This window comes from Phycodurus eques, chromosome 3, assembly GCF_024500275.1.
Source record: "Phycodurus eques isolate BA_2022a chromosome 3, UOR_Pequ_1.1, whole genome shotgun sequence".
Classification (NCBI taxonomy): domain Eukaryota; kingdom Metazoa; phylum Chordata; class Actinopteri; order Syngnathiformes; family Syngnathidae; genus Phycodurus; species Phycodurus eques.
Genome location: NC_084527.1, coordinates 8,557,795 through 8,584,425, shown reverse-complemented (window position 1 = coordinate 8,584,425; position 26,631 = coordinate 8,557,795). Strand labels below are relative to the sequence as shown.

At 41.9% G+C, this 26,631-nt stretch overlaps 1 protein-coding gene across 4 annotated transcripts in view; it reads left to right on the top strand.

The window, feature by feature from the left end:
• The window catches only part of fancc (FA complementation group C), a 46,112-nt gene that overhangs the window by 7,157 nt on the left and 12,324 nt on the right, over positions 1–26,631 (top strand). For all 4 annotated transcript variants that reach the window (XM_061671905.1, XM_061671904.1, XM_061671907.1 and 1 more), the window contains exons 2-10: positions 643–834; positions 9,380–9,467; positions 9,654–9,748; positions 14,146–14,253; positions 14,339–14,403; positions 15,248–15,412; positions 16,445–16,604; positions 21,616–21,671; positions 22,510–22,609. In XM_061671905.1, coding sequence (XP_061527889.1) covers positions 667–834; positions 9,380–9,467; positions 9,654–9,748; positions 14,146–14,253; positions 14,339–14,403; positions 15,248–15,412; positions 16,445–16,604; positions 21,616–21,671; positions 22,510–22,609 — 1,005 coding nt within the window. In that variant the 5' untranslated portion in view covers positions 643–666. The remainder of the gene's footprint in view (positions 1–642; positions 835–9,379; positions 9,468–9,653; positions 9,749–14,145; positions 14,254–14,338; positions 14,404–15,247; positions 15,413–16,444; positions 16,605–21,615; positions 21,672–22,509; positions 22,610–26,631) is intronic.

Below are 26,631 nucleotides of genomic sequence, written 5' to 3'. Positions count from 1 at the left end.
ATATTACATTACATTACATACAGAATTGCTCTTGTTTCATTGTTATTAATTTGAAATCATTAGTCATTGAAAATAGTAGTCATTGAAAATAGTGCATTAAAGTGAATGGAAAAAAAATGCAATTTTAGTGGGCCACATAAAATTATGTGGCGGGATGGATCTGGCCCCCAGGCCTTTGGTTTGAAACTTGTGAGCTAAGGCAATGTGCACGTGTCACATTTTGCCTTTTGACAGTTTTTTCTAACATTTTGTTTCTCAGTAAAGCTTCTTAGTGTGATGGTGTGCAATTCTACACCGCTGTAAACTATAACCAAATTTGTCACTAAACTCTCTGATAGTCAATCAAAACCTTTTGATACAGCTCTTGTGTTGGATCCCTTTATATTTTGTACCCAATGACATACATGTTTCTTGTAAAAAGGGATCTGTAATGTTTTGGATCAGTGCACATTTGAGCGTATTGAGCTTTTATAGGTCACACTATAAACTATTGTTTTACAGTGTGCAACCTTCACCAAAACATGATTAAACTGATTAAATCATTGTGAATGCTTACTGGCTCTCATCCCTGTTCCTTGACAATACACAGCCCACGACTTCCCTGTGGAATCATGACAATTGTCTCATTTTTCTTTCTCGAAGGAGCTCTCTCTTACAAACAGAGGAATGTCTCAATCAGTGGTCCAAGTCCAGCAAACAGAGATGCAGTTGTGGCTGGACAAAGTTGAGGCTTGGGGCCAATCCGACAGTGTGGACGTTCAGAAAGATACGTGCTTTCACCTGAGCACCCTGAGGGATTTCCTCCAGCGACTCGTTGTGAACATTAACGGCATGGTAAGCATCGATTCAAACCTATGGGATGCTCTGTTCGCAATTGTTCATTCATACAACCACGCCTGACAAGACCTGACATGCTCAACCTGCTGAGATAAATTATCAGTTGAATCAACAGCCAAACGCCCGTCAGATTAATGACGCTAGTACTCACTGTACACACACGCACACTCTCAGCCTCTGTCCAAGGCTGAGAGTGAACAGTAAGTCCAGCGTTCGTAGGCTAACAGAGGCTGCTCTGTGCACCGCAGAGGTCGCCTATAGTCTGGCTGGCAGGGCTGCAATGTTGAGTTTGTCAGGTAATAGTCGCGCTGGGACTCGCAGTGCTAACCTAATGTATCCCCAAATCAGCTGCAGCAGCCTTGGGCAGGAGCAGCAGGGGTGGGGTGGGGGGCTCAGCCCTGTGAGATTTCACTGTTGCTAAGACCGCTATTGCTCTTTGCCGCTCTCAGGAATCGCAATTGAATTATTTTCTTAATGGTCTTATCCACTGCTTAATCTGAAATAGTTTGGACAATTTTAAAGAGATGCTTTCTTGGGTGAAATACAGTAGTACCTTGACTTGTTTAATTTGTTTCGTGACTGAGCCTGTAACTCAGTTTTACTTATATAAAATAAATTTTCTCCATTTGTTACATTTAAAAAAATATGATGACATGTATGGCAGGTTGGACACTAAAGAAGGAGAAAATGATCTATACAGGCTGGCCAGACAGGGGGATAGAGATGGGAAGGATGTGCAGCAGGTTAGGGTGATTAAGGATAGAGATGGAAATACGTTGACTGGTGCCAGCAGTGTGCTTGCTAGATGGAAAGAATACTTCGAAGAGTTGATGAATGAGGAAAATGATAGAGAAGGGAGAGTAGAAGTAAGTGTGGTGGACCAGGAAGTGGCAATGATTAGTAAGGGGGAAGTTAGAAAGGCATTAAAGAGGATGAAAAATGGAAAGGCAGTTGGTCCTGATGACATTCCTGTGGAGGTATGGAAGCATCTAGGAGAGGTGGCTGTGAAGTTTTTGACCAGCTTGTTCAATAGAATTCTAGTGCGTGAGAAGATGCCTGAGGAATGGAGGAAAAGTGTACTGGTGCCCATTTTTAAGAACAAAGGTGATGTGCAGAGCTGTGGCAACTACAGAGGAATAAAGTTGATGAGCCACACAATGAAGTTATGGGAAAGAGTAGTGGAGGCTAGACTCAGGACAGAAGTGAGTATTTGCGAGCAACAGTATGGTTTCATGCCTAGAAAGAGTACCACAGATGCATTATTTGCCTTGAGGATGTTGATGGAAAAGTACAGAGAAGGTCAGAAGGAGCTACATTGTGTCTTTGTAGATCTAGAGAAAGCCTATGACAGAGTACCCAGAGAGGAACTGTGGCACTGCATGCGGACGTCTGGTGTGGCAGAGAAGTATGTTAGAATAATACAGGACATGTACGAGGGCAGCAGAACAGCGGTGAGGTGTGCAGTAGGTGTGACAAAAGAATTTAAGGTGGACGTGGGACTGCATCAGGGATCAGCCCTGAGCCCCTTCCTTTTTGCAGTGGTGATGGATAGGCTGACAGATGAGGTTAGACTCTCTGCTAGGATGAAGGGCAAAGTTTATAAAACAGTAGTGAGGCCAGCCATGATGTATGGATTAGAGACAGTGGCACTGAAGAGACAACAGGAAGCAGAGCTGGAGGTGGCGGAAATGAAGATGTTGAGGTTCGCTCTTGGAGTGACCAGGTTGGATAAAATTAGAAATGAGCTCATCAGAGGGACAGCCAAGGTTCGATATTTTGGAGACAAAGTTAGAGAGCGCAGACTTCAATGGTTTAGACACATCCAGAGGAGAAATAGTGAGTATATTGGAAGAAGGATGATGAGGATGGAGCTGCCAGGCAAGAGAGCTCGAGGAAGACCAAAGAGAAGGTTGATGGATGTCGTGAGGGAAGACATGATGGCAGTTGCTGTTCGAGAGGAGGATGCAGGAGATAGGCTTACATGGAAAAGGATGACGCGCTGTGGCGACCCCTAACGGGACAAGCCGAAAGGAAAAGAAGTTACATTTAAAAAAAAAAAAAAAAAAAAAAAAAAAAAATAGCACTGTATTGTTTAAAATAATCATAAAACATAAAAGCAAATGTATGAAAATAAACTGGTTTTATAATGTTATTACTGTATGTGCTGTAGTATGTGTGTCAAATCTTTATTTTTTTACTTCACCCAAGCGGTGGCGTGTCTAAAGTTCGAACATAAGTACAATTTTGTCACACAACCCCCCTCCCCCGCAAAAAAATACAAAATAAAATCAACCAAGTGACGGCTTGTAAAAAAATAAATAAATAAATAGTTGGGGCACTTTTATCCTTAACTGAAGCAGTGAGTCGGTTATCATTTCTTAAACAGCAATAAGACAAGATGTATCTTTGTCACTCTGTTTCAGAAGGGCCACACAGTCAAGAAAACAACCAAAGCTAAAACTGGCGTATTAGAACCTAGGGCTATATTTATTATTGAAAGTAAGAACATTTCCACATGGTCTGTGTCAAAGTTAGGACTAAAGAGCTGTGTCAGTGAAAATAAATGGGAGGGAAATTGTTTTTAATTTGAAAGGCAGCATAAAGACTGGACTCAGGAGCAAGGAAAAAGTGCTCACGTGGTCTGTGGAGACCAGGTACAGTACAAGATTATGGCCAAATTTAAACTCTTAACTGAATGATATGACTGATATGACTTTGCGCAAACTTACTGACACTATGCCACATGTGATCCTTGATGTGAGTAATGTCGACTTACAACCTGAGCAGCTTCAGACTGTTTTACGAGGTTTAGAGCATGACCACTTTCCTCCAATTGTGCTAAATACATTATCTATTATAGACGATAGCAAGAGAATTACCTGTCATAAAAGGCAAAGAAAGCCGCAGAAAATCAAAATAGGGTTTTATACAGGAGGGAGAAAAGTTAATGGTTTTGAACAAGTTCTTCATTTATTTCACTTGACTGCCACAAAGCCACTGGGGCTTGATTTACAATACTACATGGATCAATTGACCTACATCTAATACTTATTGTTTGGCCCAATTTATATATGCTTCATTGCAACATAAAACACATGGTATCTGATTCAAAATAGGCCTCATTCATATCTTTAAAAAAAAGATATACGGTTGTTGTCTGCTAAAATAATTTAAACAGTTTTGGTATGTAACCTGTCATTGCGAGAAGGACGTTAGGATGGAAGTCATAAAGTAGGGATAACGATGGTTGGCTGGTGGAATAATGCTCAGGGTACCTGCCTTTTTTACAACCCCAATTCCAATGAAGTTGGGGCGTTGTGTTAAACATTAATAAAACCAGAATACAATGATTTCCAAATCATGTTCGACCTATATTTAATTGAATACACTACAAAGACGATATTTAATGTTCAAACTGATAAAGTTTCTTGTTTTTAGCAAATAATCATTAACTTAGAATGTTATAGCTGCAACACATTCCAAAAAAGCTGGGACATGTGGCAAAAAAGACTGAGAAAGTTGAGGAATGCTCATCAAACACCTGTTTGGAACATCCCACAGGTGAACAGGCTAATTGGGAATTAGGTGGGTGTCATGATTGGGTATAAAAGGAGCTTCCCTGAATTGCTCAGTCATTCACAAGCAAAGATGGGGCGAGGTTCACCTCTTTGTGAACAAGTATGTGATAAAATAGTCAAACAGTTTAAGGACAATGTTCCTCAACGTACAATTGCAACGAATTTAGGGATTTTATCATCTACAATCCATAATGTCATCAAAAGTTTCAGAGAATCTGGAGAAATCACTGCATGTAAGCGACAAGGCCTAAAACCAACATTGAATGCCTGTAACCGTCGATTACTCAGGCGGCTCTGCATCAAAGACCGACATCAATGTGTAAAGGATATCACCACATGGGCTCAGGAACACTTCAGAAAACCAATGTCAGTAAATACAGTTCGACGCTACAGCCATAAGTGCAACTTGAAACTCTTACTATGTAAAGCAAAATCCATTTATCAACAATACCCAGAAACGCCGCCGGCTTCTCTGGACCCGAGCTCCGGGCCAAAGAGGAAAAGAACCCTCCAGACTGTTACGGACGCAAAGTTCAAAAGCCAGCATCTGTGATGGTATGGAGCTGTGTTAGTGCCAATGGCATGGGTAACTTATACATCTGTGAAGGCACCATTAATGCTGAAAGGTACATACAGGTTTTGGAGAAACACATGCTGCCATTCAAGCAACGGCTTCTCTGGGCCCGAGCTCATCTAAGATGGACTGATGCAAAGTGAAAAAGTGTTCTGTGGTCCGACGAGTCCACATTTCAAATTGTTTTTGGAAATTGTGGACGTCGATTCCTCCGGGCCAAAGAGGAAAATAATCATCCGGACTGTTATGGACGCAAAGTTCAAAAGCCAGCATCTGGAATGGTATGGGGCTGTATTGGTGCCAATGGCATTTGATAACTTACACATCTGTGAAGGCACCATTAATGCTCAAAGGTACATGCAGGTTTTGGAGAAACATATGCTGCCATCCAAGCAACGTCTTTTTCATGGACGCCCCTGCTTATTTCAGCGAGACAATGTCAAACTACATTCTGCACGTGTTACAACTCTTGTGGCTTCGTAGTAAAAGAGTGCGGGTACTAGACTGGCCTGCCTGCAGTCCAGACCTGTCTCCCATTGAAAATGTGTGCCGCATTATGAAGCGTAAAATATGACAACGGCGACCCCGGACTATTGAACAGCTGAAGCTGTACATCAAGCAAGAATGGGAAAGAATTCCACCTACAAAGCAATTCGTGTCGTCTGTTCCCAAACGTTTATTGAATGTTGTTAAAAGAAAAGGTGATGTAACACAGTGGTAAACATGACCCTGTCCCAGCTTTTTTGGAACGTGTTGCAGCCATAAAATTCCAAGTTAATTATTATTTGTTAAAAACAATAAGGTTTTATCAGTTTGAACATTAAATATCTTGTCTTTGTCGTGTATTCAATTAAATATAGGTGAAATGTGATTTGCAAATCATTGTATTCTGTTTTTATTTATGTTTAAAACAACGCCCGACTTCATTGGAATTGGGGTAGTACCTATGGGATGACAGCCAATCTTGACCACTAGTACACTAGACAAGTAGATGTAAATAGATATAGGCATTAAATGGCAATGGGCACTTACGACCGTCAATATAAATCCTACCCAAGAGTTGGTACCTATGGCTAACTAAGCATTGCGTACTTGACTTCCAAATCGGCTTAGGACTGTTTTGTCAGAATAGAACTTAACACGAAGACCTGCATAGATATTAAAAAACAACAACTTTCCATCTTCCAGTCTGATAGCATTACTCGAGGCATACGTCATGCCGAGGTGCGTAAAAAATGAAGAATTGAATTTAAAAAAAAAAAAAAAAAAGCGAGGGAAAGCTGGTATAGTTTAATTGGACTGAAATCCTTTTTACAGGCACTGGAGTCATAAAAGACCAGCTGAGGATAGCCTGCTTCTTGGCAGCACTTTGCATCTCTTGATGACTTAACTACTTTCTTGTGGCTTATGCCCAAAAAGTGAAGTGTTGAATAAGAGCAGTTGCTCTGGAAAGAAGTGGATGTTTCTCATTTTCTTGTTGATCCCCTCAAGGTTCCCAATACATTTACTCCACTAACAATTGAAAATCACACGACTCTCAGCGGACTCTTTATATAAAAGGAGATCAAGCAGTTTGGGTAATACCGCTACACAGTTTATTTATGTGCTCTCCATAGTAACTCTGCCATTTATTGACAGGACCGATTGTGGCTCAGTGATGTCAGGAGCAAGTGTTTCCTCTTTGTTTTGTTTTCCATTTGAATTAGCAAGGATTTCTATAAACCTGTCCTTGTACTTTATAGTAATCAGATTCAGACTGTCTCTAATCAAGATGCATGGACCAAGTGTTTTTTTCCCATTAGCAACAATGTAAAAAAAACTTCAAATAGAACTGAAAACTTCGATTTCAGTTCTGTTTTTCTTCTGATGGCATATTGACATGTAAATGATCATTTCTTTGTAACTGTGTCATCACACAGCATTGCTTTTACCATGTCGTCCAATTTTGGGAAGGTGGGAGAGTGGGGCTCTGCATCACGTGCTTTACTGTTGGGACCCCTTAAAGAGAAGCCGCCTATTACCACTCTGCTTCCCATTAATGGTGATCTCACTCAACTAAATGAGTCAAGTTAGCCATCGTGTCTGGTCTCTTTGATGCTTTTTCTTTTTGAAGCCATAGGCACAAAGCTACCTAAACATTTACGACTTTGAAGATGGAATTAAGCATAAATTACCTCTTTTTCATTCCCTCTCCCCTGCTTGTATCAATCCCTCTATGTTCTTCTATGGAGAAACCCTAATGGAGATCTTTATCAAGGCATTTCCCCATAAAACTGAAAATTATGTACATACTTTCTGCCGTAGGGGTGGCAGTAGTGTAGTCTATGAGGGCTTGACTTGAGGACTGGAGAGTGGCAAGGTGGTCGGTTCAAGACCGTATGGATAAAACGCTTCTCACCAAACTTATGGGAATTGAAAGTGGTTGTTTGTTGGTTTGTAGCCCCCTCACGTACAGGTTTTCAATTCACCATAACCCTGAAAAATGACGTTGCGAACGGCGCATGATGTAAGAACACTTAAACACAAGAAGGCATGCTCAATTACCGCTATACTTAGTTTTTCATTTGATTATTTTATATTTTTGGCCTAGAAGTGTTTTGTATGAATATTTACTGTAATGATGACAAGAGTTTACGAATGGCACGCAGTGAACTGGTTTGCAAAACGGACTAAAAACATGTCGTCACGCGACACAAGGAGGCACACTCGATAAGCACTGTACTTCCTTTTCATGTGATTGTTTCATATTTGGAGTCTGGAAGTGTTTTTCATACAAATATTACTGTAATTTACTACTCTGTTAGGGTAGGTTAGCGATAGACCGCAGCGCCTTTGGACTTAATGAATAAATGAGGGTTAAAAAGCCGCTGCCTTAGGATCGGCGCTCCGCCGTAAACCGAGGACCCCCTGTACTGTGTAAAAGTCTTCAGGCACCATTCGCTTTGTTGTTTTAATTAGCATCTTCACTGTAGACATTATGACATAATAAAACATTCTTAGCAATGCCATTAATTATGTTTTCATTCCATTTAGGTTTTAGAGAGGCAGGTTTCTTTCACACAGACCAAATTCAATTCCAACTCAAACCCCTAATTTGCATGCCAGACCCAGTAGATGGTGATAGCACTTTGTAAGAGCCTTTATTTCAGTGTTCAGACCGAGCCTATAACGTGAAGTTTGCAATTTCACGAATAACGCTGTTGTCGTCTAAACAAGCATCTAAACCTATGGCTGAAGATAGTATTGCTTGAGGGCCCATCAGGAAACCTATGGCAGGCAGCTGCATGTGATCGTATGAGAGCTGCATGTGATCGTATGAGAGCTTACTCTTTCAACACTTTGAGGCCAGTCGACGTTTCTTTCTGCTTGAGCAACAGCACATTGCCTCAATTACACTTGCATATGTCCAATTGCGCTGTGTGGGCTTCTCCTGCAACAAAGCTATGCTGTTGAACTTAATTAGCTCACAGTTCAAACATATGATACAGGCTTGATATGGGTTAATTAGGTAATACTGTACACAGACTTGGCTACGCTTGGGGTGCACATGTGCAGACATATGCTTCTAATATGTTACCGCTTGGTTTTGGTATTTTGTTGTGTTTTTTTTTTTTTTTTTTTTTTGCTGTGGGCAGTTACAATAAATGTTGCTAAATCCTCAAATGTAGTGATCTCAAACCCTCCTGCATTGTTTAACTGGCTGCTGGGTGAAATAAAGCACATGGTGACTTGTGAGCTGCACAAACAAACACACACATGTACCCACATGGAGAAAGTATAGCACCCTGGACAGGAGCCAGGCTCTGTTCTGTCTTTCACTACGGCCGTTATGGCGAAAACCACAACATGAAAACTATGTAGCTCTGGGAGAGCTGCGAGCCTCTGCCCTCACGTCCCAGTTTCCCCATATTGCTGTAATCCTGCTGAGATGGCGAGAATTGGGCGAATGCTGACGTCGTCCAAAATTCAGTCTAAAAAAATATGCTGTGTTTATAAAGAACACAGTGTTGGGTGCCCATGTGTGTTTCCATTGATAGACCTGCTTATGTTAGCTCATAGTGCTACTAATAATATCAATCTGTAATATTAACAGTAGTAGTAAAGTTGATAGTAGAGTTACTTAACTACAGTGGAAACCGCCCCCAACTGTGCTTTTCTTTTTTTGTTGTGTTTTCTTTCGATTCATTCACACCACAGAACATTTCCAGTGATGATGAGAGAATCGAAAATGTAAGTCATATCGATGTAGTGTAAAAAAGCAAAATTGCAACCTGTTTCGTTAAATGTTAAGGAGTGTTAACTTGTGTTTCGGTGTTGCCTTCATGAAAAGTTTATTGTTATAGATAAAAATGTGTTCTGAAAGAAATTGTGTTCTTTTGACTGTCCTAAGAGTTCCACAACAGAGACTATGAAGAAGATGCCTTATCTTGGCCAGATTCTGGGCCGCTTGTGCTGGAACCCTGTTGTCACTGCTGATGGTGAGTGCATCACGGACCCCTTGAGAACTTCTGTGAAGTGTGTCCTCGCATTTAAGAATGGGTCTGTCGTTACTGTACTCCTCCATGATAACGCCCATGATTTTGAATGCTATTGGATTTCATAATTCTGATGGAGATTGATGTACAGTACATCATACTTGGAGGTGTGTTTCTTTCTTTTTAAAGATAAAAGCAGAGCGCTGATCTTCCAGTGTCTGTGGGGGCTGTACTCCGAGCAACCAGCCAATGCGTTGGAAAGAACGGCTAACAAGTGGATGCAGGTATGGATTGTGTCAAATCTACTGTAATTAAGAGTGCAACCTCCAAAGTAGAACATAGTCCATTCCGGAATGGATGCTGGCCCACCTGCATCTTGTTCAAATTTAGAAATTTATCATGGAAATAATGGACATTCAATTTGTCCGTTCCAGAGTCAGACTGTTGCCATAAAGAAAAAATTCAAGTAAGTGTACAGGCAATGTTTAAAATAACATTTGAACATTTATTTTGCTCTCACACCTAATTTTGAGAAGTCGCAGTTTCAGTGATAGTGTAGGAGGAGATTACTGGTTGTGCTCAGAGGTGAGTCGTTTCACACAAAGACGAAACACAGCTCACTGGTGTACATTCAAGTCTCCTTTTATTACAGTTGTCAACTTGTAGTCGACTGAGTCATATTGTATTGAGCAGCCAGCACAGAATCGTGTGTGCCACTTTCCTATGTTTCATTCCAGTTCTATGGTCACTGTTTTGCTCTTTGCATCACAAAAACACTTGGTGACTTAGAAAAAGCTAAACAAATTATGTGAGCTGAAGTCTACTGATTACAGCTGTTCGAATGCAGGTTTTTGTGCAATTTTAGAGAGAAAATTTTGGTTGAATTTTGAATAATTGTGACTTTTGAGTTTCCACTGTATAATGTATTACTTTATGGATTTCCTGTGTCTCGTCACCAGATGAAGAACAAGGCTTTTCTTTTAATCGAAAAAACAGCGAAACAAGACTTTCAAAGCAAATGAAAATGGGAGATTTTGACTTCCTCTCTTCACCAGAGAAAGATTACCATTTATATTGTGGTCCTACCCACTGTGTGATTTTACTGTGGTTTTTCAGGCTCACCAGGCAGGCAGAGTGTGTAAGGAGAACTTTTTAACAGGGTTCACACAGATGGTTTACGGTGTGGAACCGCCACATTTTTACCAGATTAACTTTGTGTTTGTTTGATTAATTCCTCATCTCATAAAACGTCTTGCCAATTCAGACAGAGATTTTAAATTTGCCAGGTGGCCTTTGACACGGAAGAGATGCATGTGGGCTTCGTTAAGGGCTTGAGTTAGGTAGCGCATATCATCTTGGAATATTATTTACTACCTGAAGAAGCGACATAGCTCACTCAATATATAAACATTCTTTCAATCAGGCCCAACATGTAGCACTATACATGAATGCCAGAGCTGTAAATCGACAATTAAATTGAGACATTCCTCCTATAGCTCGCTCCATCCACCCATCCATCCATTCATTCATTAATTTTCTTCTACTTATCCCGGAGCCAATCATAGCTGACATCCGGAGAAAGGTAGTATTCACCGTGGACTCGAGGCTATTCAATCACAGGGCACCTGTAGATAGAACCATTTACATTGACACCGTCTGAGTGGGAACTGAACCCATACAGCCTGTAAATCAAGCGAGGTAACTACTGTGAGCCCCCTTCCAGCTCATGCCAAGGAAATTTTAATGTTCTATGCTGCCCCCTAATGGTGTGGAGTGTGGAATACACTGTAGAAACTTTTTCACGTTTTCTATGAAGTGGGTTCCAAAGTGCACCCCTTTTCATGACAAACAAAGATGGACTTGTGCACTAAATATTTTTTGTTGTAACTTTGGTCCATGTTGTCTGCTATTCTCCTTGAATGATCGCGTGTGTCAACATATTTTTCCCATTCTCATTTTGTCTTTCCTTATTGTGCGCCTGTCATCACCACATCTGAGCGCTCTGACTGTGTTTGAAGCCGACTGTGTCCTGTCCTTGCGTGGAGGACCACACAGCGACGCTTGTAGCATGGCGGGGTCTTTTAGGAGATGATAAATAAAGTGTGAGAGGCTTATATTAGAGGGCTGCTGATGGGTTTTTCTTTCAAGGGGTTTCTTTAGTGACTCAAGCGGCGTGAACCACAGACTGTCCCTGGAGCCTCTGTGGTTGCTTTCCAGTGTTAAAACATAGCTCTGACTCTTAGCTCACACTGCCTGTAATACTTTGTGATTTTTGGAAATCATTTGGTCTACATCAACGATTCTCTGCTATGGTGCCATGTCCCCTTTTATTACAGCGTATTTAAAAAGGATTTCTTCAAAGGTCTACTTGATGTGCTCCAGCGTTATGCAGAAATATGTTAGTGGAAACTCTAATGTGAAATAAGTCTTCCTGAAGTCGTACAGTTTGAAATTCTACCTTTCTGTTATGAGTAACATCAACATACCTACTTAAGAATTAATCTAGGATTAACTTTACAAGTGTTTTTTGTTTTTTGATTGGCTTTTTTAATTGATATTTTCTGATGCCACCACACATCTCTTTGCAAAGGGAAAAGTGGGGGAGATAAACAGAATAAGAAACTGATTGTGACGTATGGATCGGAATATACGTCGCTTGTCATGGCTGCTCAGTACAATATAGCGAAAGTGATAGTCAGCATTTTTTGTCTTTATGTAAAGGGTCTCGCCTCCCAGGCACATGCAGTCACCTTCTCACCACCGTACACATAGAAAGTCCGTATTGCATCATCAAATGATGTTTTTTAATTTAGTTTTATTATATTTCTTTTTAGATTTATATTACAGTTGTGATTCTAAAAATAATAAATTCTGTACAGTTAAAGATTTTATGATCGCAACAATTTGACTTTGGAATGAAGTATTTCTATTACCCATTACAGTTGTACCATGACTTACGAGTGTGCCTTGACTCACATGTTTTTCAAGTTATGAGTCATGACTTGGTCAATTAAATTTTTTTGTCGCAAGCCAAAGTTTGAGTTCCAAGGGAGCTTCAGATACAGAGCTCCTTGAGTGAAGTGAAAAAAAATGAAGTGATTAAGGTACTGTCATGCCCTCGCGTGTGGGCAAGGAGAACGATCCTCAGTCGCCTCACTCGGCCATGCCCCTTAAAGGCACATGTCCAACACACTACAGTACATACAATGATTACATTTTATAAAAGAAGTTTTCTTTACATTCACAGTTACAGGCTTGATCTTGGAACAAATTTAACTTGTAAGTCAAGGCAACACTGTTTTCTATGAGCAAAATGGTAAATGCAAAGGAATTAGAGGTCAGTGTGCCTCCTGCAACTGATTGTGTTTTATCTCAGAGATTCAATTGCAGTATGAATTTTGAATTATCCTAGTAAATCTGTCTACATATGCATCTCTCATTGGGTTGGGGCTGTTCAACCATGGGTTAGAAAATGCCATCTGCTTTTTCATATATGCCTCAGGGGTATAATTGCTGTGGTCTCTCCAAAGCCAGTTTGGTGGCTGTTTTTCTGTGAACAAAAGATGACTTTGGACTCAAAACATTTGCCGTCCAGCATATCGTTTTTTCTTTCATCGCTGGCAACCATGCCCTTTTATTCTATTCTGAAAGAGCCAACATGTCTGTGTGCTCCACTTGGTGGCTTCCTTCGCCCTTCTCACTTTGTCAATCCCACTGTCTCTCTGAACCAATTGGGATTGTTTTGTGTGGACTGGGGCTCGGAGGACGCTCACATGGTAGTGATTGGGGTTTTTTCTGTGAGCCGATGTGGAGGGTATAACCGCACATCTCCGTCGACAGCACGGCAATGACTTGCCGTGTGGTATTCCAACTATTCTACTTGTCTCGCTTTCCTGTCCCCATCATCCCTTTTTGTCTCCAGAAACATCTGCAAAGTCCAATCTTTGTGGTGGGCTTGTTACTGCGGTCCATTGAAGTCACAAAACGTTGCAGCAAAATGTGAGGCCCAGAGTGTCTTTTCTAAACAAGTCTATTTCTTTAATGTGGTACAACCGAAATGGTTACATCAGGGAAACCAACCCTCTTCAAACCCAACCCAAAATGTTGTTTATGAATCATTTGACCACTGAATACTCTACTCTTATCTTGCTTTTATTCCAGCTTTTAGTATAATTCATAATTGTATGAAAGAAACCGACATTTAAAAATCTCCTGCCACAAAAAGCAGTCCAAAAGGCTCTTTAGTCAACATTTTTATCTCATCAGTCTAGTATTTCCTCTCCTTGGCTCTTCATCATCACCATCACCACCGTCAGCCTTTTTCACAGTCAAGAATCATTTGAGTTTATTGGTGTTGTTTTATCAGTGTGTGTGTGTGTGTGTGTGTGTGTGTGTGTGTGAGAGATGAGGCCCCTTCTGAAAAATGCTTGTAAAACACTGAGGTCCTTTGTAACAAAGAATGCTCACATCTGAAAGTCCTCCTCATATGTTGTCCATACATTCTTACCTCCTTGAATGCCTTTTTTTTTTTTTTTTTTGGCTAAACGTTCCCGCTCATGTCTTTGAAACAATGCCAACAGAGTTGTCCTCAATTAGCTTTCATGTTACAGATATTTGTTGCTGTTAAGCATAAAGGGGAAATAACCTGCTGATACGTATTGTGTTGGCCTGAATTCCACAGAACCTATTGTGTCAACTTACCACCGAAGAGGACCAATCTCCATCCATTGTTTTGCTCAAACATTTGAACGTGTCGCCGACACAGTACCATCTCCAAGTCCTCAGAAAGGTATTCACTCTCTATCATGGCGGTGGCCCATTAAATGCACTCTGTGATACATTCAACACACAGTAATGCTTTTCCCACTATTCAGGTGGTGGCAAAGTTGCAGGAAAACATTGGAAAAAGCTGCAGTTCATTGGGAGACATAAATGAGAGGTGAAGCAAAGTAGTTAAAAACCCTGTAATTTGTTTCTAAATACACTACGTGTTTAAAGATAATTCATGAAAAAGACTGAGAACTATGTAGTTCTCAATTGTGGAGGTATAGAGTTAAATTGTTTTTACCATTTCAATTTTTGTGATTTTTATTTTTTTATTTTTTTTTGGGGGGGGTGCATGGTTAAAATGGCACCCAATTGGGCGCCGGGCATGACTCACCCCTCTCCCACTATATAAGACCCTGAGCGCCTTTTATTTTTTTTGCTTCAGTGGTTATCCAGCAATTGTGGGTTACTTAGTTATTATAACTTGACCCAACTCTGTTAGCTCGCGAGCTAGCTGGTGGCTAGTGCCTCTCGTCGTAGCGTGGAAAGCCCTTGAAATATGTAGGGATTTGTAGGCATGAGAAAGATGCCGGACGAAAAAGTTTCCATTTTTCAGTTGGTCGTGGTTTTAGCCATTCAGGGGACACGCCCACAGCGTTTGAGAGCGGAGACAACTGTTTCATTTTTCACGATATTGAAGCCTCATTTAATCTAAGTGATTTTTTTGTCTTTCCCCCCCCCCAACCATTCAAATTTGGCAGGGTTGTTAATCCAACCTTTCTCCGTGGTGTGTCACATTTAGAAGACATTTATTTTCACTTAACAGGGATTTCAAATTCTTCGACACCTCTGGTTTAGTGTATTCTCTATATAGTGCAAATATTTTACATACAATTGTTAACTTCCAAAATAACAAGTTGAAATTTAAGCAATATTTCTGAAAAAAAAAAAAAAAAACAACAACCGTGGTTTTCCGTCAGTCTTTACTTAGGCATAATAAAAGCCTTTGTGCGCAGGTGTTCATGTAATAGGATTGTGGCTACATGCGAGGCTTGCATTCCCCTGGTTACCTGCCCTGAGGTTGCGCCTCTCATTGGATCCTTGCTGCAGCGGCCATTCGTGTGCCCACAAGCAGCTCTTGGTTGTGACTTCCTGGATGCTCTGAGTTCCGCCTATACCAGGTACTCCCTAATGTTCACATTCAGTATACATACTATACATTTGGAAGGTTTTTTTTTTTTTTTTCTCACTGTTGTTGTATACCATGTGTGTGTCAAACTCAAGGCCCGGGGCCCAGATCCGGCCCACCACATCATTTGTGGCCTGTAAAAGCCAATCGTGTCAACTTCCATGATTCTTTATCAAATCCGTCCCAAAATTTGAAATTGTCATATATAATAATACTATATATATGTAATAATAATGTTGAGATGTTTGTTTTGAAAGGTAGTTGAATAGTAGTAGTGGTAGTTGAGTAGTAGTTGCAACTAATACTTCTAGTTTACTTTCGTAATAGTTTGACTTTTCTCAATTAAAATGACATCTTTTTGTCTGGTAAAAATTGGTGACTATCTAATTTTACTTTTCTCTATTTCAACTTTATTCACATAAAATTATGACTTGTAAGATACAGACTCGTTACATTGCAACCTTTTTTAATCATAAAAGTCTTTATCTGGTAAAAAAAATCCTATAATATTACGGGTTTCTTAATCTTAATGTGACGAATCTTTTCACCTTGAAACTTGCAAAATGTGTTTTTTTTTTTTTAAATCCTCAAATTACAACTTTAGTCTCTTAAAATTACACTTATTTCTTTAAAAAATTCTTTCTCTTTTTAGACCCTTTTCTATTTTTCCATGTTTTGACACATTTATGGACACTCCTAATCAGTTATTTAATCAGTGTTTTGGCTCGGCCTCTTATTATTTCCTGAATTGTAATACTTCCACTTTGTTCATGTTCCTTTGGCAACAATGCTTGACACGTGTTGCTTTTCATTTTCCCTCTATTCTTCTAGGAGCAATCAATGTTAAGTATGTTGTGTGTATCAGGACACAAATCAAAGGCTCTAATTTCTAAGTTCGACTGGACGATTGCATTGTTTTTAAAAGCATCAAAAGCCGAGCCTCAACATCTGGTTCGCAGATGGCTTTCCTTGCAATGTGATACAATGTGATGTGACATACTAGATATGACTGGATTTTTCACAGCGGTTGCTTGTCACTGGAGGAGCGGGCTGTCGTGGCCCTGTGGTACCACAGCCTGCCCAACCTGGAGGAGGCGGTGCTCTGTCTGCTGGAGTCCACTGTCCTCGTTGACACGCCGCTGTCACTGCAGCAGCTCGAGCAGCAAATAGCGCAGTCACTGCTGGTGGGTTTGCAATACTGTACTCCTAAATGACTGTTAAACAAATGGGACAGTTGGTATTTTAGAATTCCTCTCATTTGTCCCAATGAGGAATGCGGCATGGAGCCTATGGTAGCAAAATCAAAGAGGCCATTGTACTCACCTGCCCTCATTTAGAGTCTCACATTGGAATTCATTATTTTAATAATATAATTTTTCTCTACAGATCTTTTTTTTTTTTTTTTTTTTTTTTTAATATAAATTATCGACTGTTTCCTTTCCCAATGTTGGATTTGCCCAGTGTGTGTCTCACATCATTTGGCCAGCTTCAAACTGCGTCTCACATCATTTGGCCTGCACCACACAGTCTTTATAGTGTGGGCTAAATCGCGAAGTCCCCGCAGCCCCCCCTAGAACCCCACCAATTTCAGAGGGCGTAAGATGGCGCCCAGGATCGTAGAGCGGCAAAGTCATGTGATGATGATTAAGGTAATGGAGAACGTAGAGCTTGCGAGAGAATTACAAGCCTGTCCTCCATAAATATATAAAATGTACAAATTTATGGCTGCCACATGCTGAATACAACAAAGGAGTATTAGGGCCACATTGAAAAGAAAAAAAAAAAAGAAAATGGGGTTACTGCCACTCTGATGTATACTCTGATGTATACACCACAAACAGAACCAGATCACACCCATGCAGGCATTCAAGGAGAGATTCAGAGTGAAAGAGGTGCGGAAAGAGTGCCGCACCACTTGAGCTGGGGTGGTGGGGATGATGCCTTGCTCAAGGGCAACTCGACAACAAGCAGACTCGTATCGCTCCGAGTCGTTGCCCTTGGAAAAATATTTTGGCTTTCTTCTTGTTAAATTACAACTTTGTTCACCTAAAATTATAAAATTACAACTTGTCATAAAATTGCGCCTTAGTCTTTTATTTGAGTATTTTCAACTTTATTCTCATAAAAAAACAAATTTGTGGTAGTAGTATGACCCTGTAAAATATTCTCTGCTCATTATATAAGGACTTTATCACGAAGAATTCAGAATGTCTTATTTGTTGTATTTTGACTTTGACTAATTTCTTCTGGGTAACATTCAGTAAAATTACATCTGTATTCACGTAAAATTCCCACTTTTTTTTTAAATAGCAAGTTTATTCTCTAGTTTGACTTTAATTTGGTAATATTTGGACTATTCTCGTAGAAAAAGACTTGTCGTAATATGAATATCCTATTAAATATTTTCTCTTTCTCATAATATCACTTTATTCAAATGTTGTGACTCGAATCATTATAAACATACAATACATATTGCATAAATTTACGGCTTTATTCCCCTATTTCAACTTTTCTCAAAGTATTTTGACTTTATGCTTGTAATATTGCACTTTTTTTTCCTCTTGTCGTATTCTTATTATGTCTAGTATTTTTGTTTTGTCGTAATATCTTGTAAAAATGACTACTTTAGTCATGTAAAATGGCAACCTTTTTCACCTACAATTGGGACTTCATGCTCAGTATTTTGACATTATTTTTGTAATATTTGGAAGTATTCTCGTGAAATTCAGACTTTCTTGTGTAATATTTTGTCTTTAGTAAAATCTTGTAGTAAATGATGGTAAAAAACTTAGAATGAAAACTTTTCCATGTAAAATTGTGACTTTATTCCTAACTTTATTCCTCCTATCTTAGATTTTTTACTTGTCATATCTCATCAATTTACAACTTTACTCATGTAAAATTGCAACCTTTTTCTTTGACACATTGCGACATTCTCAATATATTAAAAAATATATTCTAGTAATATGTGGACTTTATTCTGGGAAAATGCTGATTTAATTTATAATTTTTTAAATTTCATTTAATATTCTGACTTCATGTAGTTTTTTTCATTCTTTGAAAATGGATGAATAAATGGATATCGATATCAATTTAATCATCGTTTTTTTTCTTAGAATTACCACGATTATCATATTTCAACATTATTTACTTTATTTTCATTGTTGCATATTTTTTTAATTCTAATCTCTTCAATGTGGCCCGATAACTCCTATTTAGAAAAGCAATTCTGGTGGGAAACAACAATTTGGCAGCCATCTCGCCTCGTGTAAACCTCGCTCAAGTTTTTGTCAGTTGTGTCACTGGTGTTTTCCCGACAGTGATGGTCCACTTGAGCTGTGTTGAACTGCATAACAATGCACACTTTTCCAATTTCAGGTTCTGTAGCCATGAAATAAGATGGAAGACTAACACTGCACTGAGTAATGCTGCGTCTGTTGATTGCGCTCTCTGCCCTCTCGCGTTCACACGAGTTACTCAGGCCTGCTGGAAAGAAGTTGTACACATTTCTGTGTCTATAAGGGAGAGAGAGAAATGATAATCCTTTGTTTATGTCTATCTGACATTTGTTTACGCTTTCATCCATCTCTGATTTTCCTCTTGCATTTATCACTTTGGTACACGTCTTTTAGTGGACATAATTTGTTTATGATATTACATCTGGTGTAGTGTGTCTGTCATTAAGAGGGCAGGAGGCAAACGTTTAGGTTTCACTTAGCCTTAAGGTTGTTTGGATGTCAGATGTGTACACGTGCAAAAAAAGGAGACTGGCTTGTGTCGCTCTTTGCCTTCTCTTCAATCACTACAGTCAAATGGGGAAACCTGACATTAGGTTCCTCGTTTGGGTTTGTGACGCCACATCTCCGTGATATAAACCTTCACTTCCTTCTTCCTGACCGCCCAAAAAAAAAAAAACAGGATGTTTGTTTCGTGGCATAATTGATCCTCCTTCAAGTGTTAGTGGTAAAGTAATGGATGTGGACGCTAAAAGGCCCATCTGTTTTAAATAGCAGTGGCCGTGGCACTGGGCCTGCAAAGCAAACTGCAAATACACACGTTAGCGTTAGTGCACTTTGCTGCATGCATGTTAATGTCACATTGCTGCTGCCCACCCATCCCACTCACTTTCATGCAAGCACTTTTGCTTGCAAGGGTCATCTTTTTACAAGGAGCACGGCAAGAACGTGGATGAAAGGTGGGATGTTGTAATAACACCAGGAATCCACTGGGTGCTGCTGTTTTCCCAAATTAAATTAGCCGATAGATTTCGCATGATCATCTTGGAGGATATTGAGGCACGCTTGGCCTTAGAATAGAAAGGCAAGATTAGAATAGAAACCCCCTTTTTATTTCACAGTCCATTAAGTGCAATTACAAGTGTATAATTTGGGTACGTATACATTTATGCTAATAATTTGTAACTATACCTCTTTAAAATTGCAATTCATCATCCATCCATTTTCTGAGCCGCTTATCCTCACTAGGGTCGCGGGCGCGCTGGAGCCTATCCCAGCTGTCAACGGGCAGGAGGCGGGGTACACCCTGAACTGGTTGCCAGCCAATCGCAGGGCACATACAAACAGACAACCATTCTCACTCACAGTCATGCCTACGGGCAATTTAGAGTCTCCAATTAATGCATGTTTTTGGGATGTGGGAGGAAACCGGAGTGCCCGGAGAAAACCCACGCAGGCACGGGGAGAACATGCAAACTCCACACAGTCGGGGCCGGGGATTGAACCCGGGTCCTCACAACTGTGAGGCTGACGCTCTAACTAGTCGGTCACCGTGCCGCCGCAATTCATCATGTTATGATGAAACTTTTTGCCTTGCACAATATAGCATTTTCATAGAGTTATGACTTTTTTTCTTTAATATTTATACTTTATATATTTTGTCTTTATGAACATTTACTTGTTTTTTGTAGCAACCCATTTAATCCTAGCCATTTTTCAAAAGAGAACCCCCCCCCCCCTCAGTACCAGCCATTTTAGAGGATTTTGACCGATTTATCAAGGCACACAGAATGTTGTGTTCTATGGCTATATAAACATGGCACCCACCAAAAGAAAGATGAGCGTTCCATCCTTCAAACAACCCCAAAAGTTTGTTTCTACCTCTTTCCATTTTTGTTGTTGTAATTTGCGGTAGAACATGGGTAAGTAATACCAAAACTGTAAATTGTGTGATGCACTACTGACATCTAGTGTCCGTTTTTATGGGGATTAAAATTCCTCTCAATCCTAATCATATAGTGAGGAGTGACGTCAGCATCCTTCTGAAGCCTGTGGCGCACAACGTCAAAAACTAAAACTACGTTTTTGGGATTAGGTGATCAAGTTCTAAAAGACGTAAAACTACGTTTTTGGTATTAAATGCTAAAGTCATACAGTCATGTAAATGTGAACTACAATTTAATCATGTAAAACACTACAGTTATAAAATTTGGACCCAATTATAATATTTAGACTCCTAATTGTAGTCCCAGTCTGGATAGTAAGATTTTTATTTTTTTTTTGAATTAGGACCCAATTATAATATTTAGACTCCTAATTGTAGTTCCAGTCTGGATAGTAAGATTCTTTATTTTTATTTTTTTGGATAATTTTTTCTCATCATTTTTGTTTCTTGCCTCATTATGCCTTTTCCTTGTAGTATTACTACTTTATTCTTTTAAAATTGACTTCATCTATTAAAATTAAAACTTAACTCATGTAAAAATGACAACGTCTTCCATGTAAAATGATTATCTACTTTATTCTTGCCGCAGGAATCGGTTATTACATGTAAAATTTTATTTTTGCGCCTTGTCTGTATTGCACAAATACAAACACGCAAATGCGTGCTGTCTCACGCAAAGATGACACAAAACAACCTAAATGAGACCCAAACGTGTTATTAGCAGTAACAAGTGTAATGTATAAGAGTATGGCAACTGTTGGTTATTCATTAAAATGTCAAAAATCCAAATCAACTGTAGATGCATTGAAACATGAGGAGGAGCGCAGTTCAGCTGTTAAGCGTTTGTGCTGGGGCGTTTTTAGAATCTGTTAAATGTAAAACACATGAAGAAGAGCGCACACTAGGTGGGAAAGTGGGGAGACCAAATAAACTGCAGTTGAGGCGAAATGTTGATGTAGACTGCCATCTAGTGGTTTCCTGGTGTGTGGTCACAGCCTGTTTTGTGTGTTGCAGCCGAAGGCCTGTGCTCAACACTGCTCCATCTTCTTGGTGGTGAATGACATCTTCAGGTGAGTCACACTTTGCCAGTCAGGTGCCGTTCTCGTTGTTGTCTATGCAGTGGCGCCTTGACTTAAGAGTTTCATTCGTTCCGTGACCATGCTGGTAACTCCAGACAAAACTAACTAAAACTAACACAATTTTGCTAGTAAGATTAATAGCACTCTACAGTATTATACTGTGCTTTATCATCATCATTAGATATAATGTAAAGAATCATGATTTCATGCTTCACTTAAATCGGCCTCCTCCTGGTGTTCATGCCTTGGCCACCGGGGGCAGTATCATAGACAGCTATAATACATTTAGATATACACTTAGATTTGACGGTGTAACACAAAAGAAGACCGTCGCAACCAAGCAGTAGTAATAAAAGAAAGTAGCAGAAGGTAAAATAAAATATGCCTTTGAGTACAGTATTGTTGTATTGTCTGACGACATGTGTTGCAGCCATGTTTGTGTTCAAATAGCCATTGCTTTAAAAGGTTATGATAAAACTGAGAAATCGATGTTAGTTTTGTTAACCCATCTCCGTTGTTTTTGCATTGTGCGATAGCATTAAGATAGCATACTTTCATAAGACAAATATAAGTTAAGTGGTTTGGTTAAATACATGTGCAGTTCTCTTCGTATTATGTTAGTTTTTCAGTAAACGTTAATAAACATCTTGAAGCCAGCACTCGGCCTCCTTTTTTTTTTTTTTTTTTTTGGAAGAAGAAGAATTGTTCTCTGTCTGGCAAATTGCTGCTTGTTGTGACGTTCGCCGCCACAGGAGTGTGCTTCTTGGAAAAAACGCTGTAGTTTAGCGCTCGTTTTCGACAGGACTTGTGTCTCGTGTGTGTTTGGCAGGTCCCTCCTCAAGAAACAAGAGGATCAACCGCGCATTCGGGATCTCATCCATAGCTTTACCAGTTGCTTTTATAGGGAAGTGACACTGTCACGTGCACAGGTATGCCTCATCCCATGACTTTTAAATTCGTTTCTTTCAAGTTTGCATTTGATGTTTTGAATTAAAGCAGAGCATTTGCTCTGACTGGCATGCATGAGCAATGTTTAACTTTCTGCTCATTTATCCATCCATCCATCCATTTTCTACCGCTTATCCGGGTCGGGTCGCGGGGGCAGTAGCTTTAGCAGGGACGCCCAGACTTCCCTCTCCCCAGCCACTTCATCCAGCTCTTCCGGGGGGATCCCGAGGTGTTCCCAGGCCAGCCGAAGGACGTAGTCTCTCCAGCGTGTCCTGGGTCGTCCCCGGGGTCTCCTCCCGGTGGGACGTGGCCGGAACACCTCACCAGGGAGGCGTCCGGGAGGCATCCGAATCAGATGTCCCAGCCACCTCATCTGGCTCCTCTCAATGCGGAGGAGCAGCGGCTCTACTCTGAGATCCTCCCGGATGACCGAGCTTCTCACCCTATCTCTAAGGGAGAGCCCGGACACCCTGCGGAGGAAACTCATTTCGGCCGCTTGTATCCGGGATCTCGTTCTTTCGGTCACGACCCACAGCTCATGACCATAGGTGAGGGTAGGAACGAAGATCGACCGGTAAATTGAGAGCTTCGCCTTTCGGCTTAGCTCCTCCTTTACCATAACGGACCGATACAAAGTCCACATCACTGCAGAAGCTGCACCGATCCGCCTGTCGATCTCCCGTTCCATTCTTCCCTCACTCGTGAACAAGACCCCAAGATACTTTAACTCCTCCACTTGGGGCAGGATCTCATCCCCGACCTGGAGAGGGCATGCCACCCTTTTCCGACTGAGGACCATGGTCTCAGATTTGGAGGTGCTGATTCTCATCCCAGCCGCTTCACACTTGGCTGCCAACTGCTCCAGTGAGAGTTGGAGCTCACGGCTTAATGAAGCCAACAGAACCACATCATCAGCAAAAATCAGAGGTGCAATACTGAGGCCACCAAACCGGACCCCCTCTACGCCTTGGCTGTGCCTAGAAATTCTGTCCATAAAAGTTCTGAACAGAATCAGCGACAAAGGGCAGCCTTGGCGGAGTCCAACCCTCACCGGGAACGAGTCCGACTTACTGCCGGATATGCGGACCAAACTCTGACTCCGGTCATACAGGGACCGAACAGCCCGTATCAGGGGGTTCGGTACCCCATACTCCTGAAGCACCCTCCACAGGACTCCCCCGAGGGACACGGTCGAACGCCTTCTCCAAGTCCACAAAACACATGAAGACTGGTTGGGCGAACTCCCATGCACCCTCGAGGACCCTGCCGAGGGTGTAGAGCTGGTCCACTGTTCCACGGCCAGGACGAAAACCACACTGGTCCTCCTGAATCTGAGATTCGACTTCCCGACGGACCCTCCTCTCCAGCACCCCTGAATAGACCTTACCAGGGAGGCTGAGCAGTGTGATCCCCCTGTAGTTGGAACACACCCTCCGGTCCCCCTTCTTAAAAAGGGGGACCACCACCCCAGTCTGCCAATCCAGAGGCACTGTCCCGATGTCGCAGTGGCGTGTCAACCAGGACAGCCCCACAACATCCAGAGCCTTTAGGAACTCCGGGCGAATCTCATCCACCCCCGGGGCCCTGCCACAGAGGAGCTTTTTAACTACCTCGGTGACCTCAAACCCAGAGATAGGAGAGCCCGCCTCAGAGGTGGTGCACTGCTTTCCTCTCCTGAGACGTCGGATGGTGGACCAGAATTTCCTCGAAGCCGTCCGGAAGTCTTTCTCCATGGCCTCACCGAACTCCTCCCATACCCGAGTTTTTGCTTCAGCGACCACCAGAGCTGCATTCCGCTTGGCCAGCCGGTACCCATCAGCTGCCTCAGGAGTCCCAAAGGCCAAAAAGGCCCAATAGGATTCCTTCTTCAGCTTGACAGCATCCCTCACCGTTTGTGTCCAACAACGGGTTCAGGGATTGCCGCCACGACAGGCACCGACCACAGCTCCGGTCGGCCACCTCAGCAATGGAGGCGTGGAACATGGTCCACTCGGACTCGATGTCCCCAGCCTCCCCCGGAACATGAGCAAGGTTCTGTCGGAGGTGGGAGTTGAAACTCCTTCTGACGGGATTCTGCCAGACGTTCCCAGCAGACCCTCACAATACGTTTGGGCCTGCCACGTCGGACCGGCATCTTCCCCCACCATCGGAGCCAACTCACCACCAGGTGGTGATCAGTTGACAGCTCCGCCCCTCTCTTCACCCGAGTGTCCAAGACGTGGCCGCAAGTCCGATGACACGACCACAAAGTCGACCATCGAACTGCGATCTAGGGTGTCCTGGTGCCAAGTGCACGTGTGGACACCCTTATGCTTGAACATGGTGTTCGTTATGGACAATCCATGATGAGCACAGAAGTCCAATAACAGAACACCGCTTGGGTTCTGATCGGGGGGGCCGTTCCTCCCAATCACGCCCTTCCAGGTCTCACTATCATTGCCCACGTGAGCATTGAAGTCCCCCAACAGAACAATGGAGTCCCCAGCGGGAGCGCTCTCCAGTACCCCCTCCAAGGACTCCAAAAAGGGTGGGTACTCTGAACTGCTGTTTGGTGCATAGGCACAAACAACAGTCAGGACTCGTCCCCCCACCCGAAGGCGGGGGGAGGCTACCCTCTCGTCCACAGGGGTGAACCCCAACGTACAGGTGCCGAGCCGGGGGGCAATAAGTATGCTCGGCGCATCTCACCGTGGGCAACTCCAGAGTGGAAGAGAGTCCAACCCCTCTCGAGAGGACTGGTACCAGAGCCCAAGCTGTGTGAGGAGGCGAGTCCGACTATATCTAGTCGGAACTTCTCGACCTCACACACCAGCTCGGGCTCCTTCCCTGCCAGAGAGGTGACATTCCACGTCCGTAGAGCCAGCTTCTGTAGCCGGGGATCGGATCGCCACGGTCCCCGCCTTCGGCCACCGCCCAGCTCACACTGCACCCGACCCCGATGGCCCCTCCCACAGGTGGTGAGCCCATGGGAAGGGGGACCCACGTTACCCTTTCGGGCTGTGCCCGGTCGGGCCCCATGGGTGCAGGCCCGGCCACCAGGCGCTCGCCTTCGAGCCCCACCACCAGGCCTGGCTCCAGTGGGGGGCCCCGGTGACCCGCGTCCGGGCAAGGGAAAACGAAGTCCATTGTTTGTCGTCATCATTAGGGGTCTTTGAGCTGTGCTTTGTCTGGTCCCTCACCTAGGACCTGTTTGTCATGGGTGACCCTGCCAGGGGCATAAACCCCCAGACAATTTAGCTCCTAGGATCACTGGGACACACAAACCCCTCCACCGCGACAAGGTGACGGCTCAAGGACGGGTCTGCTCATTTAAAATTCCCCCCCCCCCTCATAATAATCTGTTTAGCTTGTAAAATTATAATTTTTTTCATGATGACTTCATTATCCTGAAATTCTTAATGTATTTGTGTAATCATTCAACTTAATTCTTGTGAATTTAAACTGTTTATTTCTTGTAATATTATGCCTTTAGTTAAATCAAATTTCCCTTATATTATTGACTAAGGTGTCAAACTCAAGGCCTGGGGGCCAGATCTGGCCCACCCCTTCATTTTATGCGGCCCGTGAAAGCAAATCGTGTTTCGACTTAATCTTTCTTACTAAAATACCAAACTTGCGTATTGTCTTCACTTTTAATAATGTTGAGATATTGCAAGCATTTTGTTACCAAGCCCCCTTTTAAGAGAAATAATAGTTGAACTATTTTTTACTGGCGTCTTATTTCAATACTAGTTCGCCATCAATTTGTTGTGTGTATGAAATAATGTGAGGCAATCATACATTTATAGGTTCTCGCTCGCCAACGTACGGGTTCACAGTCATAACAGCCCTCTGAGGGAAACCATAACTATGATGTCACCTGCAAGAAAATTTGTTTGACGCACCTGATCAAGTAAAATAATGTATTCCTTTGTAACCCTATTATTTGTCTTCATGTACATCACTTTATTTCTGTTTTTTTTAGTGCTTAGTGGTGTATAATTAAATTTAAGAATTAAATATT